Consider the following 19,342-nt stretch of genomic DNA (forward strand, 5'->3'; position numbering starts at 1 on the left):
AAACTGATAACAAGTAGCCATGTAATAGTGTTCACTAAAACATTTTCTTCTCACTCCAGATTATATACAATTTGTGTGTGTGTACTCAAGTGCACACTTTAATTTTAATAAAAAGAGAATGGATCCATCCTTTCGCTTTGTTCAGGCTTATCTATATATCAGTCACTTAACAAGAATATACATAATTTTAATATTAGTATTTGAAATACTCCTAGCTCTAGGACTCCGTGCTACTCCTTGTATAAAGGACCTGGCCCGATGGCACCCCACCCAGGCTTCACTCTCTCTTTTCCCACTCCCTAAAGACACACCAAAAGCCCCGCTCTCTGGAATTACCTTTCTTTTCTCAGTTCCCATCTGCCTAATCAAAACATGCATTTCCATCCCCACTCTCCAAGTGGCTGTTCTCAGTTTTGAATTAAAAAAAAAAGTCTGATCAAAGTAATGTAACAGATGGTAAAGGATTTAGAAGTAAATTCATACAGTACTTAAATCTATAAAAAATCACTAGCAATCCATTTCTGAATGGATGATAACCCAAACGAAAAGTTACCATACAGAAATTACAAATCACACTAACCTTAAGGGAAAGTTATGCTAATAATGATACCAACAATTATTTTGGTAAATTATGGAATGTTAACTTTATGACTACTATTAACAAACTCTCCCTAACTAATCAGAACCATAGAACTCTCTACTCCCACCTTATGGCAGAAAATATATTAGCAACACCTTGTAAAAAAAAACTGCTCTTAAAAGGCTATAACCAAGCCACGGAATGCAAAATATAACCAGGCCCTATCTTAAGAGTGAGCACACACTAGTAGAGATCTACAAATTATCTGCACTAGGACAAGAGGGATTTAAGTGGGCATATAAGAAGAGACATTAAAACAAACCCTCTAGAACTGAAAAAATGATCAAGAACCAATGAATGGGTGAGTTGGAGAAAATTTTCCCCTAAATCTTTGTTCTTAGCTAGATTTTCTTCATTCGGTCTTTATACAAGGGATACTAACAGCATAATGGGAATTTCCTCTAATTATAATGTATATGAAAATAAGATACTCTAAATGGCAATTTCTGCAATGAATCCTTACAAAGTCTAGACTCAAGAGCATTTCTTTGAAGGCATTCTGTGGAGAACAGGCACAATATAAATCTAAACATAGTATGTAAAGGGGAGATAACTTTAAACCAGGCTGAAACTTTAAAAAACTGGAATAAAGAAGCATGCAATATGTGACTCAGTAATCAAATGTTGCCTTCTTGAGATTCTTGGCAAAAATTACCAAGTCAGCCAACAAGTTTAGCAAGTTGATAAGGTCCAAATACAGAGAAGCAGTATATTTACTACAAATGTGACACCGCTAAAAATAGCAGGGAAAAGTTTCAACAGTTTAATCAAGACAAACAGGGATAGAGAAGAAAGGGTACATCTGTACACAGACAGCACATGTGTCTAAAGAGGCCATGGATTGCATTTCCATCCCCCTTTCTGCTTCAACTATTTCGCCAGCGGTAAATGTTGATCTTGATAGAGGTTTCCTTTACCGTACACACAACTATCTTTGTTTGCACTGCAGTTGTAGATTAGAAAACTCCAACACAAAATAATTTCTCTGGTCATGTCACCATTAAGACACTTGGCTGACCCCTGGTGGTAGCACATACAACTTTTAAGCACCAAAAGTAGTTTTCTTTGAATCACAGATATTCTCTCTCCTATAAAATAAAAACTACTAACTACATGTGGCTATGGAACACTTATAATGTGGCTAGTCCAAATTAAGATGTTTCTTAAGTGTAACACACCATATTCCAAAGACTTAGTCTATAAAGGAATCATAATATCTAATTAATAATCTTTTACATTGACTACATGTTGAAAGATTTTAAAAATACTGGGTTATCAAAGTATTATTATTTTTACCTGTTTCTGTTTATAGCTATTAGAAAATTTAAAATTACATACAGGCTCTGCATTTGTGGACTGCAGCTATGTTTCTATTGAACAGTGCTCGTCTATACTGTACACATAAATCATAAATACGTAACATTGAACAAAAAACAATTGTGAAATGACACTATAAACCATTAAAGAAACCTCAAAAATGTACAGAACAATACAATGTGTATAAACACTTAGTTAATGTAGAAATGCAAGACTAGAAAAACAAAACAAACACATGTTAGTGGTTACCCCAAAGGACAGAGGAGAGTGCTCCAGGTAGTTTGCGGGGCAGTTTCAACTTCACTTGTAACATTTCTTTAAAAAAAAAAAATCTATATTTATATCTATATATCTGAAGCAAATATGGCAAAACGTCAAGGTTTAATAGAGCTAGTGTTGAAATATTTTTCTGTTCATTGTAGAAAATGGGATATAAATCAGGAGTGTCCTTCAAAAATATGATCCCAACTTACCTCTTCATCTACTCTCAACAAAGGACTCCTTATTTCAGACAACTTCCCACTGATCCCAGAAAATACTTTCTTATTTTAATCTTCAGAGCTCCTACACATCCACAGAAACTCAATTTAAATTACTACCTTATCAGTATAAATTATCACTTCATCTATCATTCTTACTATCCCAGGCAAACCTTGAACTCACTTCTGTATGCTTCCAGCACTTTATCCATACCTCTGTTATATAATAGTTTACATGCCAAGTTCTTCACTTTGCTTTTTTCATTTAATACAGGGGTAAGCAACTACGGCCCACAGGCCAGTCATCTGTATTGTAAATAAAGTTTTACTAATACACGGCCATGCCCATTCACTTAAGAACTGTCTATGACTGCATTCCCACGACAGCAGAGCTAAGATGTCCCCACAGAGACTGTACTGGCTGCAAAGCCTAAAGTATCTGCCACTTTGAGAAAACGTTTGCCAATCCCTGATCTAATACATTTTGAATCTCTTTCCCTAGCAGTACACAGAGCTTACTTAATTTCAGTGCATGATTGTACCATAATTTATCAAAATCTCCTCATTAAGGGCATTTATACTGTTTCCAATCTTTTGCTATTATAATATTAAAACTAGTATCCTTGGCACAAATCATTTCCACAGCTTCCCTGAAATTGAGCTGCAAGAATCAAAAGATCTGCATTTGAATTTTGACAAATATTGCCAAACTACTCAACCTAAGACTTTTTACTAATTTATTCTTCTATCAGCAACATATTTAAGTTTCTTCACACTTTCCTTGATAGTTATCTAACTTTTAAATCTTTGCAATGCAGTAAATGAAAAATGGCACCTTAATGTGGTTTTTACATTTGCATTTTCTTATGAGATTGTCTTGTATTTCTTTTTCTGTGAACTATCTATTAACACCATTTTCATACTGGGTTATAAATGTTGAATGGTTTTTCCATTGGGTTATTGCTCTAGATTTGTAAGCACTTGCAATCTTGATTTGAAAGCAATCTGAAACACATACTTTGTCTTTGGTCTAGGAGGGCTTTCAAATGAGGGAGAAATCTATCTTCATCCTCTAAAACTACTGCCTGCATTATGTGGCAGCCTACATTTCCTCCAATTTTTCTCTTTTAAAATGGATTCTTAGCTAAAAGAATCTTTTCATAACTATAATTTACATTCTTTATTTTAAGCTAAGTGGAAAAAATGCTTTAAAGCTCACAGTATTTTTTTTCTAATACTTACTATGTAAAAGAAAAGAATACATTCCACCAGTCAATAATACATCAGTACTTTCTTGGAGTGCTAGAGTAGATATATTGAAATACAAAGACATAAATTTCCCCCCACAAACAAAATATCACTTCAAATTATTCTAAAATTGAATGGGCTAATGAAAATCAGATCTGAAAAATACAGTTCAGGAACTTTCAGGACTCATAAAGAACATAATTCTACATGTGATCCCTCCTTTCAGATAGGACTCAAACTTACGAATCCATATTCTTTAGCAACTATGAGCTTTACAGCACTGAACTCTTCAATTTAAATGATTAGACACTCACTTGGAAAACCTGTAAATCTCAATGCGCACCATTCAGACCATCAACTGAAAAGAGTTATATTGTGCTTATGTTCACATGTGAAGTTTAAACCCTGCGTTCATGCTTCAAATTAAAAATATATATACATATTTAACTAATTTCAAAGAGCAACTGCTCACTAGAGCAGAGTTCAAAATCTACTTAAAACAAAAATAAAACAGAGGTCAATAATTACTAAAGTATTTGGCATTCAGCACAATGAAAACAGCATTTCCTTAATTAACAAATAGACCCTATACAGAACTCAGTCAGTCAATCTTTGGCTTCAAAGCTGCTTATGCTTGCAAATTAAGGCATATTAAAAATTGTAAACAGACAAATTGGACAAATTGGTAAGACAACTATGTTCCCATAAGAAAAACATTTTAAAGGTCACAAATACAGTAATTCTATGCATATTCCAGTAAATATATTATCTTATATAGGCAGTTCACTTGGAAAATACCATTAGTGAAATTTCAAAAAGAACAGAACACAGTGAAAAGCTAGTTGACATAAATTTGAGTCAAATCTAACCTGAATATAAAGACATCAGATTCCCATGTACTTGCTGTGGCACAAACAAGATCCTGGAAATTTATCTGAGAGACCCAAAGTTGACCAAGATTTACCTAGAACCAAGCTGGATTCTGAAGGACTGTAATTAATGTCCCTTTTCCAGGCCCTCCGGTTTACTTTTTATGGCAAAGCTATGACTTTAATATGGATATGGCCTTTACTGTTTTCATTAGCTTTCTTGTTCAGGTTTTTTGAAAGCATCGTATCTACTACAAGGAAATCAATCTATATTAAACAAGAAAAACAAATGATATAGGAGTAAATGTAATTTTTCCACTGGGTCAAAGAATGGCAAAAAGAGTTTGATAGATATTTCAGTGCACTTCATTTAAAGTTTATATACACCCTGTCCACTTTTATAACATTAATTACTTCCAGGGAAGGAAACTGGATAGCTGGGCAACAGTTACGGAAAGGAGACTACATATCCCTTGAAACCTTTTAAATTTTGAACTCTGCAAAATGTTTTATGTGTTCAAAAACTGTTTTTAATTATTCTTTTATTTTTAAAATCACCTATTAGAACCATTTAGAGTTCATTTATCCTTTCCTCATCAATCTACATTCTGTCAACAGTAATAATAATAGCAGAAAAACAACAGTAAAATAGTACTATGTGTGCTAGTTCACTAAGTATCTTTAACAATGGCGTGCCCTTTTAGTATTGCTGACATTGTTATGCTAATTAGATAGCATGATAATACATGATTCCATAATCACTATGAACAAAGTCATGTTTTAAGTGCCAGAAACGGTGTTGACATTCAGCCTTGGAAATTCACTCAAACTTTGGTACACTCCTATTTATTGTAAAGTGCCTTAATAATTATAACCTACTTTTAGAAATAAAGACATTTTGAATTTTGAGAGATACGTGGACTTTATAGAAACTATTAAGCTATTATCTACTACTTTATAGAGCACAGCACTGAACATACACATTGAGAGAGCAATGTTTATTAAAGTTCATGAAACTTAAAATCATTTATAAAAACTATAAAAATAAGAACATATAAAAGATTAGATCAGAATTCTAATAGTTGTAAAGTATTTAATGTATTCCTATTGATAAAAATTAACAAAATAAGCTATACTAGCATTTATTAAAGTAAACAAGAATAGCCTTTAAGAACTGCCATTTTAGTTATTTATTCCAACTTAAGCCATGTCTTATTAGGGAAGACTTCGTATCTTTTTTTTTTTTTTTTTTGAGACAAGGTCTTGCTCTGTTGCCTGGGCCAGAGTACAGTGGCATCATCATAGCTCACTGCAACCTCAAACTCCTGCTCAAGCGATCCTCCTGCCTCAGCCTAAGTAGCTGAGACTACAGGCATGCTACCATACCTGGCTAACTTTTTTTTTTTTTTTTTGTAGAGACAGGGTCCCGCTATGCTGCTCAGGCCGGCCTTGAACTCCCGACTTCAGATGATCCTCCTGCCTCAGCTTCCTTGTATCTTAAATAAAGAGACTTAAACGCAGATTGTTGTCATCTCAATATTCCATGGTAAGGCAAAGATCCTTCCTAACAAAGAAAAATCCTGGACAACATGTGCTCCCAGGGGAATTCCACCAAACATTAAAGAATTAACACATTAACAATCCTTCTCAAACTTGAGGCCAGCATTACCTTGATACCAAAAGTCAAGTAAAGGCCAGGCATGATGGCTCACGCCTGTAATCCCAACACTCTGGGAGGCCGAGGTGGGAGGATCACTCGAGGTCAGGAGTTCGAGACCAGCCTGAGCAAGAGCGAGACTCTGTCTCTACTAAAAAATAGAAAGAAATTAACCAGACAACTAAAAATATATAGAAAAAGTTAGCTGGGCATGGTGCCACATGCCTGTAGTCCCGGCTACTAGGGAGCCTGAGGCAGGAGGATTGCTTGAGCCCAGGAGTTTGAGGTTGCTGTGAGCTAGGCTGACGACACGGCATTCTAGCCCAGGCAACACAGTGAGACTCTGTCTCAAAAAAAAAAAAAGTCAAGTAACAACATCACAAGAAAAAAATTACAGATCAATGTCCCTTATGAATATAGATGTAAAAATCCTTAACAAAATACTAGCAAATTGAATCCAACAACATATTAAAAAGATTATTTATCATGACTAAGTGGAACTTATCCCAGGAATGCAACATAAGAAAATCAATGTAATACATCACATTAATAGAAGGAAAGAAAAAAAACCGTATGATAACCTCAACTGATGCAAAAAAGGCCTTTGACAAAAATCCAACATCCTTTCATGAGAAAAACTCTCAGAAAACTAGCAATAGAGGAAAAATTCCTCAACATGATAAAGGGTATTTATGAAAAACCCACAGCTGACATCATATTCAATTGTGAAAGACTGAAAGCTTTCTCCCTAAGAACAAAAACATGATAAGGAAATAAAAGCCAAATTGGAAAGGAAAAGGTAAAAACTATCTCTTTTTGTATGACATGATCCTGTATATAGAAAATCCCAAAGAATCCACAAGAAAGCATTAAGAGCTACTAAACAAATTAAGTAAGATTGCAGGGTACAAGATCAACACAAAGAAATCTGTTGTGATTGTACACATCAGCAATGAAAATTCTGAAAAAGAAATTAAGAAAGCAATTTCTTTTATAATAGTATCTAAAAGAATTAAAAACTTAAAAATAAATCTAACCAAAGGGAAAGACTTGTACATTGAAAGCTACACAATATTGCTGAAAGAAATTAAAGATCTAAATAACTAGAAAGAAGTCCTGTATTAATGAAGGAGAAAATTGAACACTGTTTAAGATGTCAGTAGTATTAATACCTAAAGCAATCTACATATTCAACATAAACGCTACCAAAATTCCAACAGCCTTTTCTGCAAAAATGGAAAAGCCTATCCTAAAATTCACACAGAATTGCAAGGGGCCCCAAATAGCCAAAACAATCTTAAAAAAGAACAAAGATGGAGGAATCACACTTCCCGACTTTGAAATTTACAAAACTACAGCATTAAAATAGTATGGTACTGGCATAAGAGCAAACATATAGACCAATGGGATAGAATATAAAGCCCAGAAAAAAACCTCACATATGTATGTGGTCAACTGATTTTCAACAAGAATACCAAGACCACTCAATAGGGAAAGGACAGTCTTTTTAACAAATGTGACGGGAAAACTGGATATCCATATGCAAAAGAATAAAGTTGGACTCTTATTATACCGCATATAAAAATTAGGTCAAAATGGACCAAAGACCTAAACTTGAGAATTTAAACTACAAAAATCTTAGCTTATTTTTTAAATTTTTTTTTTTTTTTTTAAATTTTAGAGACAGGGGTCTTGCACTGTTGCCCTGGCTGGAGTGCAGTGGCTATTCAGAGGCACAATCACAGCACCTATCACACCCTATAATCCAAAATTCCTGGGCTCAAGTGATCCTCCTGCCTCAGCCTGCCCAGTAGCTGAGACTATAGCATGCACCACCAAGCAGGGCCCAAGTATTTCTTAATGATGGAAAGATCTACTGCAGGAAAGATGATAAAATCAATGGGCATAATAAAAGGTGAGATGCATATGAAACTTCAGAAACTATTTCGTGTTCTAGGGGCAACAGTATCCCTACATTGCTACATTTCTAGGTGCAAGGTTTACATACAAATAAGTGATTGATTGATGCAGCTAATACATGCAAGCACATTAGAAATTACAAACACTTAAGTGATTCACTCAGCCCTCCCACCCCCACTAGCAGCCTGAAAGACTAAAGAGAATGCTTTTTTTCTGATTGTTAATATTATTGGCTTCAGTTTCTACTATTTCTTTGCATACAATATCTCACATTCAATCAAAAAATTATGAGATATGCAAAGAAGCAAGAAAATGTAACCCATTGTTACAAGAAAAAGCTTTCAACAGAACAGTCCCAAAACAGCATGTAGTTGGAATTACGAGGCAGGGATTTGAAAATAACCAAGAAAACTATGTCAAAGCATTTAGTGGAAAAGGTAGCTCACATGTACAAACAGGGAATTTCAGCAGAGAGTGAGTGTGTGTGTGGAAGGGGGGCGGAAAGAGAGAGAGGGGAGAGAGAGGTGCTAGAAAGTAAAAAAAAAAACAAACCAGTATCAAAGAACTCTGTTTCAAAGGACTTACTGGCAATTTAGCATAGCAAAGAATCACTGAAGTTGAAGTCAACAGAAATTATCCAAACTATAATATATAGAGTTAGGGGAGGCGCAGTGTGGTAAAAGATCCATTTGAAACCTAAGAAACGGTATCCAACAGTTTAATATATGTAACTGGAATACCAGAAGAGAAATAATGAGAAGGGTAAAAAAATAATGTGGTGACAAAAGCAAAGAATTTCTGAATTGATGATAAACCAAACCCCAAGAAGTTCAGCAAACCCCAAGGAGGATAAATATAAAGAAAACCACATTTAAGATACCTCAAACTGCTAAAAAACAAGGGTGGGGTGGGGGAATGAGGAATAATTGCTTAATGAGGTTTTATTTTGGTTGATGAAAATGTTTTGGATCTATATAGAGGTGGTGGATACGCAATATTGTGAATGTACTGAATGCCCCTGAATTGTTTGCAATGATGACTTTTGTAATATGCATTTCACCTCAGCAAAAAAAAATGAGGGAAAAACATATGAATATACAATTCTCAAAATAAAGATACAAAATGACCCTTTAATATATGAAGATGTTCAACTTCATTCATGATAAGAGAAATGCAAATCAAAACTATGCCAAGATACAATTTCCCACCCATCAGATTGGCAACAAGTGCAAAAGCTTAATAATGCAATATGTTTGTCAGGACTGTGAGTGAACAGGCACTTTCACGCATTGCAGGCAAGACAACAAGAGTACAAGCCCTACAGGAAAATACAGCAAGACAGACTCTAATGTGGCCCTACCTCCTGGTCTCCATTCCTTTTATATTCCCTTTCCCTATGAGCATTCACAGAATCTGTGACTTGCTTCTGACCAAGCGAATATGACAAAGGCGATGGAATGTCACTCCTATGACTGTTCTGTTTAGGGCTTACTTATCTAGGGACTCTCCTTGCTGGCTTGATGAAGTGGCCATTTTGGAAAAGCCCGAGACAAGGACTGTGGGAAGCTGAGACAGAAAGAATCACTTAAAACCAGGAGTTCGAGACCAGCCTGGACAATACAGAGAGATTCTGGCTCTGCAAAAATAGAAAAAATTAGCTGGGCATGGTGGCATGCACGTTTAATCCCAGCTACTCAGGAGGCAGAAGCAGGAGGATCACCTGAGCCCAGGAGTTCAAAGCTGAGTGAGCTATGATTGCACCACTGTACTCCAGCCTGGGAGACAGATGGAGATTCTGTCTCAAAAATAAAAAGACCCTACACAGAGGAATCAATTAAGCCATGTCCAAACTCCCGACCCAAAGAAACTGTGAAATAAATGTGTGTTATTTTAAGCAGTTAAGTGTGTGGTAATGTCTTACACAGCAATAGACAACTAATATGCTTAATACACTAACCAAGCTACATATACATTTACTTTTCAGATGCAGGAATCCCACCTCTAAGAATTCAAACTAAAGACAGAACCTCTTGCACACATACCTAATGATAGGAAATACATGAGGGTATTCCCACTAGCAAATGGGAGCTTCATGGTCTTGGTTCCAAACACTATAAACCCTTGACCAATTGACTTTGATTGCTGTCACTTATACCCAAGCCCTGTGTGCACATTAATATGCTGGGTCAGTTAAAAGCCCAGGTACTGAAGGTCTTCAAATTTTAATGATTTTTAAAGAATTAAGGCTTTTTTTCTTTAAGATGATCCATGCCCAAATCCACAAGCATGTGGGTTTGTGTGGCAAAGTGTAAGTTGTTATTACATTGTGCTTTTAAAAAAAATCGGAGAGCATGAGATATACTTATCAGGATCAGGAAGATAAACCCTTCAGGGCTATTACAACGGACATTTCTTTCCCTCAAAACCTCGTGGACACTGGGAAATCCTATGTCTTTGATATTTCCAAATCCTCACAAACACATACAGGCCCTGCAATTGCAACAGGAAAATGCATGATGGAAAATTTTCATAACCCATGCACTGAAAAATCATCCTAGCTGGATATAATTTATGATGTAATTAAGTGCAAACCAGTATTTCTTACATGGGACTGGCCAGGAACTGCTGCAAAGACAAATAAACAGATCCCTCTGTACTATTTACATTTTAATATGTGGTAGCAAGAAGTCAGGAGAAATTAGTTCTGAGGTTATAATATGGATTTTTTTTAAGATTATGGAATAAAGTTATTTTTAAATTTAAAAATAGATATGCTTCTAACAATATGAAAATACAGATGTATGTTATTAACTGTAGCCTTATTTATAATTGCAAGGTACTGCCAACTATCTAAATAGCCAAATGTAAAATAAACTATAGTATATCCAAATAACAGAGTACTCTGTAGGCTGCACTTGAACTCCTGGACTCGATCTTCTTGCCTCAGCCTCCCAAGTAGAGGGGACAACATGCACATACTACTGCACCCAGCCTGTTCATTAATTTTGCAGAGGTATTTTAGAGCAGTTCCCAGATACTGATATCTTTTTCCCAAACTTCAGTGTGCATCTCTAAGAAAATTTTTTAAGATAACCACTATGCCATTATCTCTATCAACAAAATTAATAAGTTCTTAAAATCATCTAATACTCAGTTATTATTCAAATTTTCCCAACTGCCCCAAAGATGTCTTTTTATAATTTTTCAAAATCAGAATATTATGCCTATTACATCTCTTTTAATCTTCAACAGTTCCTGCTTTCCCTCTACCCTTTCTTTTTCTTATGCCATTGTTTTGTTTGTTTGTTTCGAGAAAACTAGATCATTTGACCTGCAGAACATCCCACATTTTGTATTTGGCTGATCGTTTCCTCATGGTGTCATTTCTTGCTTCTTTTACTCACTATTATAAGGATTTATCTGCTTTGTTGTAAATAGCTATAGTTTGTCCATTTTCACAGTATGAAGCAGTCCTCAATGAATACATCACAATTTATATTACTAGAGGCATCTTTTTTTCACATACACCCCAGATCCCTTGACCATTTTTTTCTTCAGAGCATTAGCACTACATTGCATTACTTATTGGGTATATAGTAGGTATCTTATTCAATTGTCTTGAGGGCAAGAATCAAGTCTCTTTGTATCTCCTGTACTCCTTCTATATAGTAAGTACTAATATATGTTGTTCAACTTGCTTAATTTCAATTTTCTTCTTAATAGTGAATTTGGCAAAAAACTTTATCATTGAGATTCTTTTGAAAGCTACTCAACCTGGGCCATGATTTTTAGTTACAGACAACAGAATCCACCTTAGGTAGTTTAAGCAAAAAAATGATTTATTAAAGGAAATTAGGCACACAGTTTCCAGGAAGACCTGCGAACCAAGCCTGACTGCCACACAGGAACAAGACAGCAGCCATACCAGTTGTTTCAGAAGAACTGTTTTAACAGACACCAAGGCAACCAGTGCCCACTACTCAGCTGTAAAAAAATAAAAAATAAAATAAAAAAAAAAAAGACTGAGCAAGAACTCCATGAACCCATATGTGTAGCAATTTCTAGGATACATTGTTAAGTGGGGAAAAAAAGTGCAAACTAAAATACATAGCTACCTTTTGTGTATGACTAAAGAGGGTAATTACAAAGAAAAAAACATATATCTGCTTACTTCCCTCCCAAAAAAAAAAGAAGAGGAAGAATAAACCAGAAACTGTTGATACTGATATTTACATCAGGTGTGTAAGACGAGTGTGCTGAGATGGGGTATAGGAGGAATATGGGAGGGAATGAACGACACTTCTGAATATCACTTTTTTATCTAATTTTGTTTAGCTAATACTCTATGAATCAAAAAATAACAATAAATCAAGAAGGACAGGGGTGCACAATAGGTCTGTCCATAAAAGGCTCAGAAACAAATGTCATCTTAGTAACAATGAACATGCCTAGTGCCAGATCTTGGTTTCTACATACCATTCCACATTAAAAGAAGTCATGTCTTTGGAGAAACAGCCAATTCCAGAACTGAAGTAGTGAAGATAAAAGATGGGCCTGAAATATCTCACAGTGCCAGAAAGCAAAGAAGTACTCCAAAAAATAAAAAGATTGGGATATGCTGACATGCCAAAAGGACACAGGAGCCAATGTGAAGGGTCTCCTGGTGGCCAAACCTGAGGCAATCTGAACACAATAAAGAACAACAGTAATGGATTATAACCCACTATATAAAATAGGAACCAGGAGTCCTTCCTGCTAAAGAGATAAATAACTAGATACACAGGTAGGGGAGAGAGAAGGGCTATTCATTACAGTATAATGCCAACTGATAACTGTAGTTAGAAAAATCACCACTCCACAACCACCACAGCACAGACAGGTTCATGCAAGAATCATCAATGGATTATAATTCTAGGGGAAGGAAAGTCTGAGGAGGAGCAGGATTATTAACTGCATCGTCTGAAAGTGTCTTGCCAGAAATTGCTATTACAATAGTTGTGAGAAGAGAAATATTAACTGACCAGTAGAGAAACCAGGTAACATTTTGACTGGGTGATCAAAATTAAAATTGGCAATGATGGTCTGACAGACATTGTATGTCTCTGGATGTGATTACCTTTTAAAGGACGTAACATCAATTATGTACTACTTACACTGGGGATATTCAACCTAGATCTCATAATGAAAAGACATGAGACAATCTCAAACTGAGCAATATTCTATAAAATAACTTCCCTATATTCTTCAAAAACGTCAATGTCATGAGAGTCAAAAAAAGGCCAAGGAACTGTTCCAGCTTTATAAGACATGGCAATTAAATGCAATACAATATCCTGGACTGGATGGAAAACAATTGTTATAAAGGACATTGCCAGAATAATTTATGAAACTTGAATATAGACTGTAGATTACGTAGCAGTATTCAAGGTTAAATTTCCTCAATTTGCTTATTTTGTGTATGCGTAGTTTTAGACACATAGATGTATAAAAGTAGAGGAAGGAGGGAAGAAAGAAGAGGAAACAATAATGCAAATGTGGTAAGATGATGCAAATTGGTGAATTTAGGCAAAGAATATATGGGAGGTTTCTGTACAATTCATGTAACTTACCTGTAATGTTGAAGTTATCTTAAAATGAAGAAAAAAAGAGACACATGTATGTATTGAAATTTCTGGAGGGATACACCAAACTTAAAGTTGCCCATCAATGAGGGGAAAGAAAGGAGGAAAAGGAGGCTCTCTACAAAGATCCCTAAAATGACTGAATTCCATCCAGAGGTTCTCTTTAAATATATGCCCTCCAAGTCAGGGGCTTCTAACTTGGGATTGACAGATCCAAGGGATCTATAAATAGAATTCACTGGGTCTATGAAGGGGATGGAAAACAATTACATTTTAATTTCAGTAGCTGATATCTTTCTTCAATTATAAATGCAGGCAACAAACAATAGTAGTTTTAGCAATACTTGTAACTTTATCACCCATAGAAATCACATAGATTTTTCACCTCACATTAGTTGATGAGGTTCTCAAAATAATGTATACACCATTCACATTTTCATAATAGAGTAATTACACTTGCTGCTAGATTGTATTTAATGTGATACATGACAAAAAGCAAGTTATATCACAAATTTCCTTTTTAAATCTTTTAATAACTGTATTTCAAACTAATTGGTTTCTTTGTAATCCTATGCATTTCATGTTATTCACTTAAAAAGTGTTATTCTGAAAAGTGAACCATGGGCCTCAGACTGCCCAAGGATCTACGACACAAAAGAGTCAAGAGCTCTGTTCTAAGGTGCAGATCCATCATTTGCTTGTAAGTATCTCACAACAAGGAGAATTAAAACTTTGCAGCTTTTCGCTTTGCCATAAAGTATATGATAAAAAGATACACATCACTGATAATGAATATTCAATCTAACTTTATTATTTAATTTCTAAATTAAATTTCCCAGTAAGTACTAGAGCAAAAATTATTCAAAATACTAACTGCAATCTCACACACGGCATTCAATAACAAATATAACACTCACACGTGCAAAACATACAGGTACTCAGCAAATATAAAAATGAATCAGGATTAAAAAATGTTTTATAGAGAAACTCAGTGCTTGCATATCTTAAAGAAATTGGTTAAAAACAAAGTACTATTTACCATCTCTCTTTTGGAAAATTTTTTAAAATTTCTTTAATGATTGGCTGGTAGCAGGCATCCCTTTCTGCTTTTCCAGTTTCACTCCAGTCTCTCACAAACTGTTTCAATGTGGATTTCAACTTATCCATGTCAAATGTAGACGCTGGCATAATCTTTCCATTCCCCTGTTTAAAAAGCAGAAATCAATTAGCTTCTGAGAAAGTAATCAACTTTGGGTATGGTTAAATAGGCATGCTACTAAGAGGCTATATACGTGGTTCAGTGGATAAATAGCTAGCCTCTCACCTCAACAGGGGTTCAAGTGCATCTTGAGTTCCTAAATGAAAAGAGTTTGGAGGTCTCACTTCTACCCTCAAAAGATTAAGATCCATTCATCATAAAACCACCATATAATTAAGCAATCCTTACTCAGGAGAGAACCAAAACTGAGCTGCTATGGAGACCAAACATCCTCTCTCTAAGAGAGGGAAGAATGTCCCTCCAGGTCATTGATGGGGCAGCATGGAGAGGCTCACATGGAGTGGCCCAACTGTATCCATCCTGTGGATACAAAAAGAGGACTTCAGTTTCCATTACTGCCAGTCCCTTGAGATTTATAAGTGAAAATAATTTCTTACAGTAAAAGATGAATATCAATGGATGTACTGAAAAAAAATACGAGTTAAACAATGGAAATTAATTTTATATAGCTAGTAAAGTTTTTTATAAAAATTTAAGTCACTAATCCTATATGCCAAAATATTTAAAATACTAAGTCAAAATGTCAACAATTACATTAGTATTTAAAACAAAAAAGAAAAAACAAGGAACAAATCCAGTCTCTGTTTAGCCGAATCAAATGACTGAACGTAAGTGAAAATATTCTAAATAGAGCAAATGGCCTTTCCACAATTATAAAAATGAAATCCAGAAAAATAAAAACCTCAACATATAGAGAATCAAAACAAAGAGAACAAACTTTCACATACATCTTGTCCATATTCTTTATTTTCAAACATATGTATGCAATCATTCACAACGGTCAGTAGTATTTCTTGATTATGATCAATGCATTTCCGAATCTTGTCCAAGTGAAGGAGAAACTGAGGAAGTAGTTTCTGTTGATTAGCTGGAAGTGATCGAAATTGTCTTTCTGTTCGGTTCACTCGCTCATGCATACTGGTGCTAAAACATAAAAGGTGTTTTTTAAATTGGCAAAAGAATCTCATCAGAGGCCAATCTTATTTTAAGGTTGTCTTTCTGCACAATTTACTCCCTTATTATGTTGAATACTGTACTACCATTTACAATCTCTTGGCTTTTTAAAGATACGAAGTTAGAAAGTTTCATATGTTTTTACTTTATTACAAATACTTCTCTAAGCAACCAAACAACATATAAATGGTTTCTAACTAGTAAAAGTAAGCATCTGCACCAATTAGAAAGGGAAAAAGGAAAAATAAAAAGGATTAGTGTACAATTAGTTCATTTTTATGATTTCAACTTCCAAACTTAAAATTTTCAGCAAAAATAGCTGAATTCTTTAGATTTTTTTCCATCTTTAAGTAGCAAAATGCTGCTGTGAAATTACTTTAGAATATACATAAAATACATTTTGAAATGAACTGAAAGCCAAGGAAGTTGAGTTTTTAAAAATAACATTACAAATCTTATAAGTGACTAAAGTACAAAGCAAATGAAAAACTGAAATTCTATAGGGTTTAACATGACAACATCCACAATTTGCATTCCAAAAGTGTCCACATTAGAGATCACTTTAGGGATTACTCACTCATAAAACCAGAAAAGAGAACTCTTTTAAAAGTGAAATATACATTCACAATGTCATTTTACATCAACCAAATGGCCAAAATCTAAAAGCCTGCCTATATCAAATGTTGGTGAAAGTGTGGAATAATTAGGACATTTATACACTGATGATAGGTCCATAAATTAGTATAACCACTTTGGAAAATAACTTAGAGCACTACCTAGTAAAGCTTAATATAGTACATGCCTTATAACCTAGAAATTATACTCCTACACACATACCAATAAACTCTTGCAAATGGGCACCGTGAAACATGAATAATCTTCATCACAGCACTGCTAGAAATAACAAAAAATCTGGTAACAACCCAAAGATGCATCATCAGTAGGCTGAATGAAGAAATTACAGTGTAGTTATACAATGGAATACAGTGAATGAATAAATTATAGCTATACATAATACGAATAAAACTCAGGAATATAAATATTTGTTGAAAAAGCAAGTTGTAGAAAAATACATAATGTACAATTGCATTTTATATAAAACTAAATATATTCCTTAGGGATTGAGTATACGTATAAAAACCAAAAGGAAAGCAAGGAAATGAAAATTCAGGATAGTGATTTTCTATGAGGGGGAAAAGAGATAGGATAATTTTTTTTTTTTTTTTTTGCAAAACTGGGTAGTAGGTTCATGGGTGTTCATTCCTTACTATCTATGTGTGTGTGTATATATATTTTCAAGTATCATTTCTTACATTATATATATATTACATTTTATATGTTTCTTTTAAATGTTCTTTGGTATTTACCTGACATTAAATGAAAACAAAAAACACTTTTTTCATTTGGTTGCCTATATCTATTTAACCAAACAATTTTCTCATCTTTTTACCTTCTTATGCCAAATTACTCTCTAATTTCTGAACATAATAAGAAAGTTCAGAAGATATTATATTAATTATATTATAATATGTATAAACGTGAGAAGACTGAATGAAGACAATTAACATATCCACCACCTCAAATACTTAGAATTTATTCCTTCTAACTGAAACATTGCACCCATTGACCACATCTTCCCTTCCCCCACCCCACCCCCCAGACTACGGTCACTGCCGTTCTAATCTATTTCTATGAGATTGGTTGTTTTCCATTCCACATATAAATAAGACCATGTAGTATGTGCCTTCCTGTGCCTGGTTTATTTCATCTAGCGCTTTTCTATTCCAAATGTGGTACAGAGAACAGCAGACCACTTGGAAATGGCTAGGAATGCAGAATCCCAGAACCTACCCAAGACCTACTGAATTGGAATCTGCCTTTTAACAAGTTCTTCAGAAGATTCATATGTACATTAAAGTTTGAGAAACATTTGTAATTCTTCATCCTTGTAAGAATTTTCTCAGATCAGAAAAAAGTTCTCAAATATAACAATGACTATAATAGTTGTTCATCATTCCATCTTATGCAACCAGTATTTACTTAGCTATTTCCCAACTATTAGGCATTTAGACACTTCCACTTGTCTATATGATAAACTTTTTGTGCTCAAAATATGTCTATGTCTTAAAAAGAAAAATTAGCATAAAATCCCCAAAGGAGAATTACAGGTCTGAGGGAATAATTACATTTAAGGCTCTTGATACAAAATGATTTTCAGAATGACTGTATCAATTTACATTCCTATCAGTAGAGTAAGACACAAAGGAACTATTTAAAGTGGCCATAATAAGTCAGGCAAACTTATTATGTAGTAGAGCTGCAACAGTTTACAATTCACTGTCAACAGGTTAACAGTCTCACAGAACTTCCTTTCTAGTATTGATTCCTGGTCACTGGATGCTCCACAACCTCCCTGTCACTACTCCTCAGAACTCATACCCAAACTGAACTTATTTTAGCACCTGCCCGACGAAAACTTTCACTCCTTCCTACACAGCTAATATTGATGAATAGTACACCGTAAATGTACCCAAGTCAGAAACCATGGAGCCATCCTAAAATGCCTGTTCTCACAGTCCCACAATCAATAAGCCCAAGATACAGTCGGTTTTGTGGTTTTTTTTGTTTTTTTTTTAAAGAGACAAGGTCTTGCTCTGTTGCCCAGGCTGCAGTGCAATGGTGCTATCATAGCTCACAGCAGCCTCAAACTTCTGGGCTCAAGCAATTGTCCCACCTCAGCCTCCTGAATAGCTGGGCCTATAGGAGTAGCTGGGACTATAGGTGTGTGCCACCACTTCCAGCTAGTTTACTTTTCATAGAGAAGGGGTCTGGTCTCATTATGTTGCCCAGGCTGGTCTTGAGCTCCTGTCCTTGGCCTCCCAAAGTGCTGTTATTACAGGTGTGAACTAATGCACCCAGTCCAGGATACTTTCTGAACCTACTTCATAAAACTATCAGCAAATTACCCCATCTTTAATGCTTTACCTCAAGCCCCATTATGTCTCTCAAAGATTACCGAGAGCCTTGTTACCTAGGAGTACTGTTCCTTGTTGAATGCTGTCCCCAAACTAACTCCTCCCCCACTTTCTCCATCCCTACCTGTAATCAGATGAATTCTTCTTAAATACGAGTCTCATCTTTGTCACTACTGAATCTCCATATATTAGCATATGTAGAAAGCAAGTAATTAATGTTCAGTTATACTACCAAGGCACCACCTATTGGTTCTCCATGGAGACTACTTATTATCATGGTTGCAGGGGTTTGAGGTGAATTATGGATTGGTCAGAAGAATTGTCAATTACTGATACAGAAGTGAAGTAATCACACAGAGCAGGATGAGATGCAGCATATCCCT

The 19,342-nt window shown here is 35.0% G+C and overlaps 1 protein-coding gene across 1 annotated transcript in view; it reads right to left on the minus strand.

Annotated features, from left to right (window-relative positions):
• CARNMT1 (carnosine N-methyltransferase 1) overlaps nt 1-19,342 on the minus strand; it is a 44,922-nt gene that overhangs the window by 20,738 nt on the left and 4,842 nt on the right. The window contains exons 2-3 of the mRNA XM_045562578.1: nt 15,759-15,954; nt 14,791-14,954 (exon numbers count right to left, since the gene is read on the minus strand). Coding sequence (XP_045418534.1) covers nt 14,791-14,954; nt 15,759-15,954 — 360 coding nt within the window. The remainder of the gene's footprint in view (nt 1-14,790; nt 14,955-15,758; nt 15,955-19,342) is intronic.

Source organism: Lemur catta, chromosome 10, assembly GCF_020740605.2.
Source record: "Lemur catta isolate mLemCat1 chromosome 10, mLemCat1.pri, whole genome shotgun sequence".
Taxonomy (NCBI): domain Eukaryota; kingdom Metazoa; phylum Chordata; class Mammalia; order Primates; family Lemuridae; genus Lemur; species Lemur catta.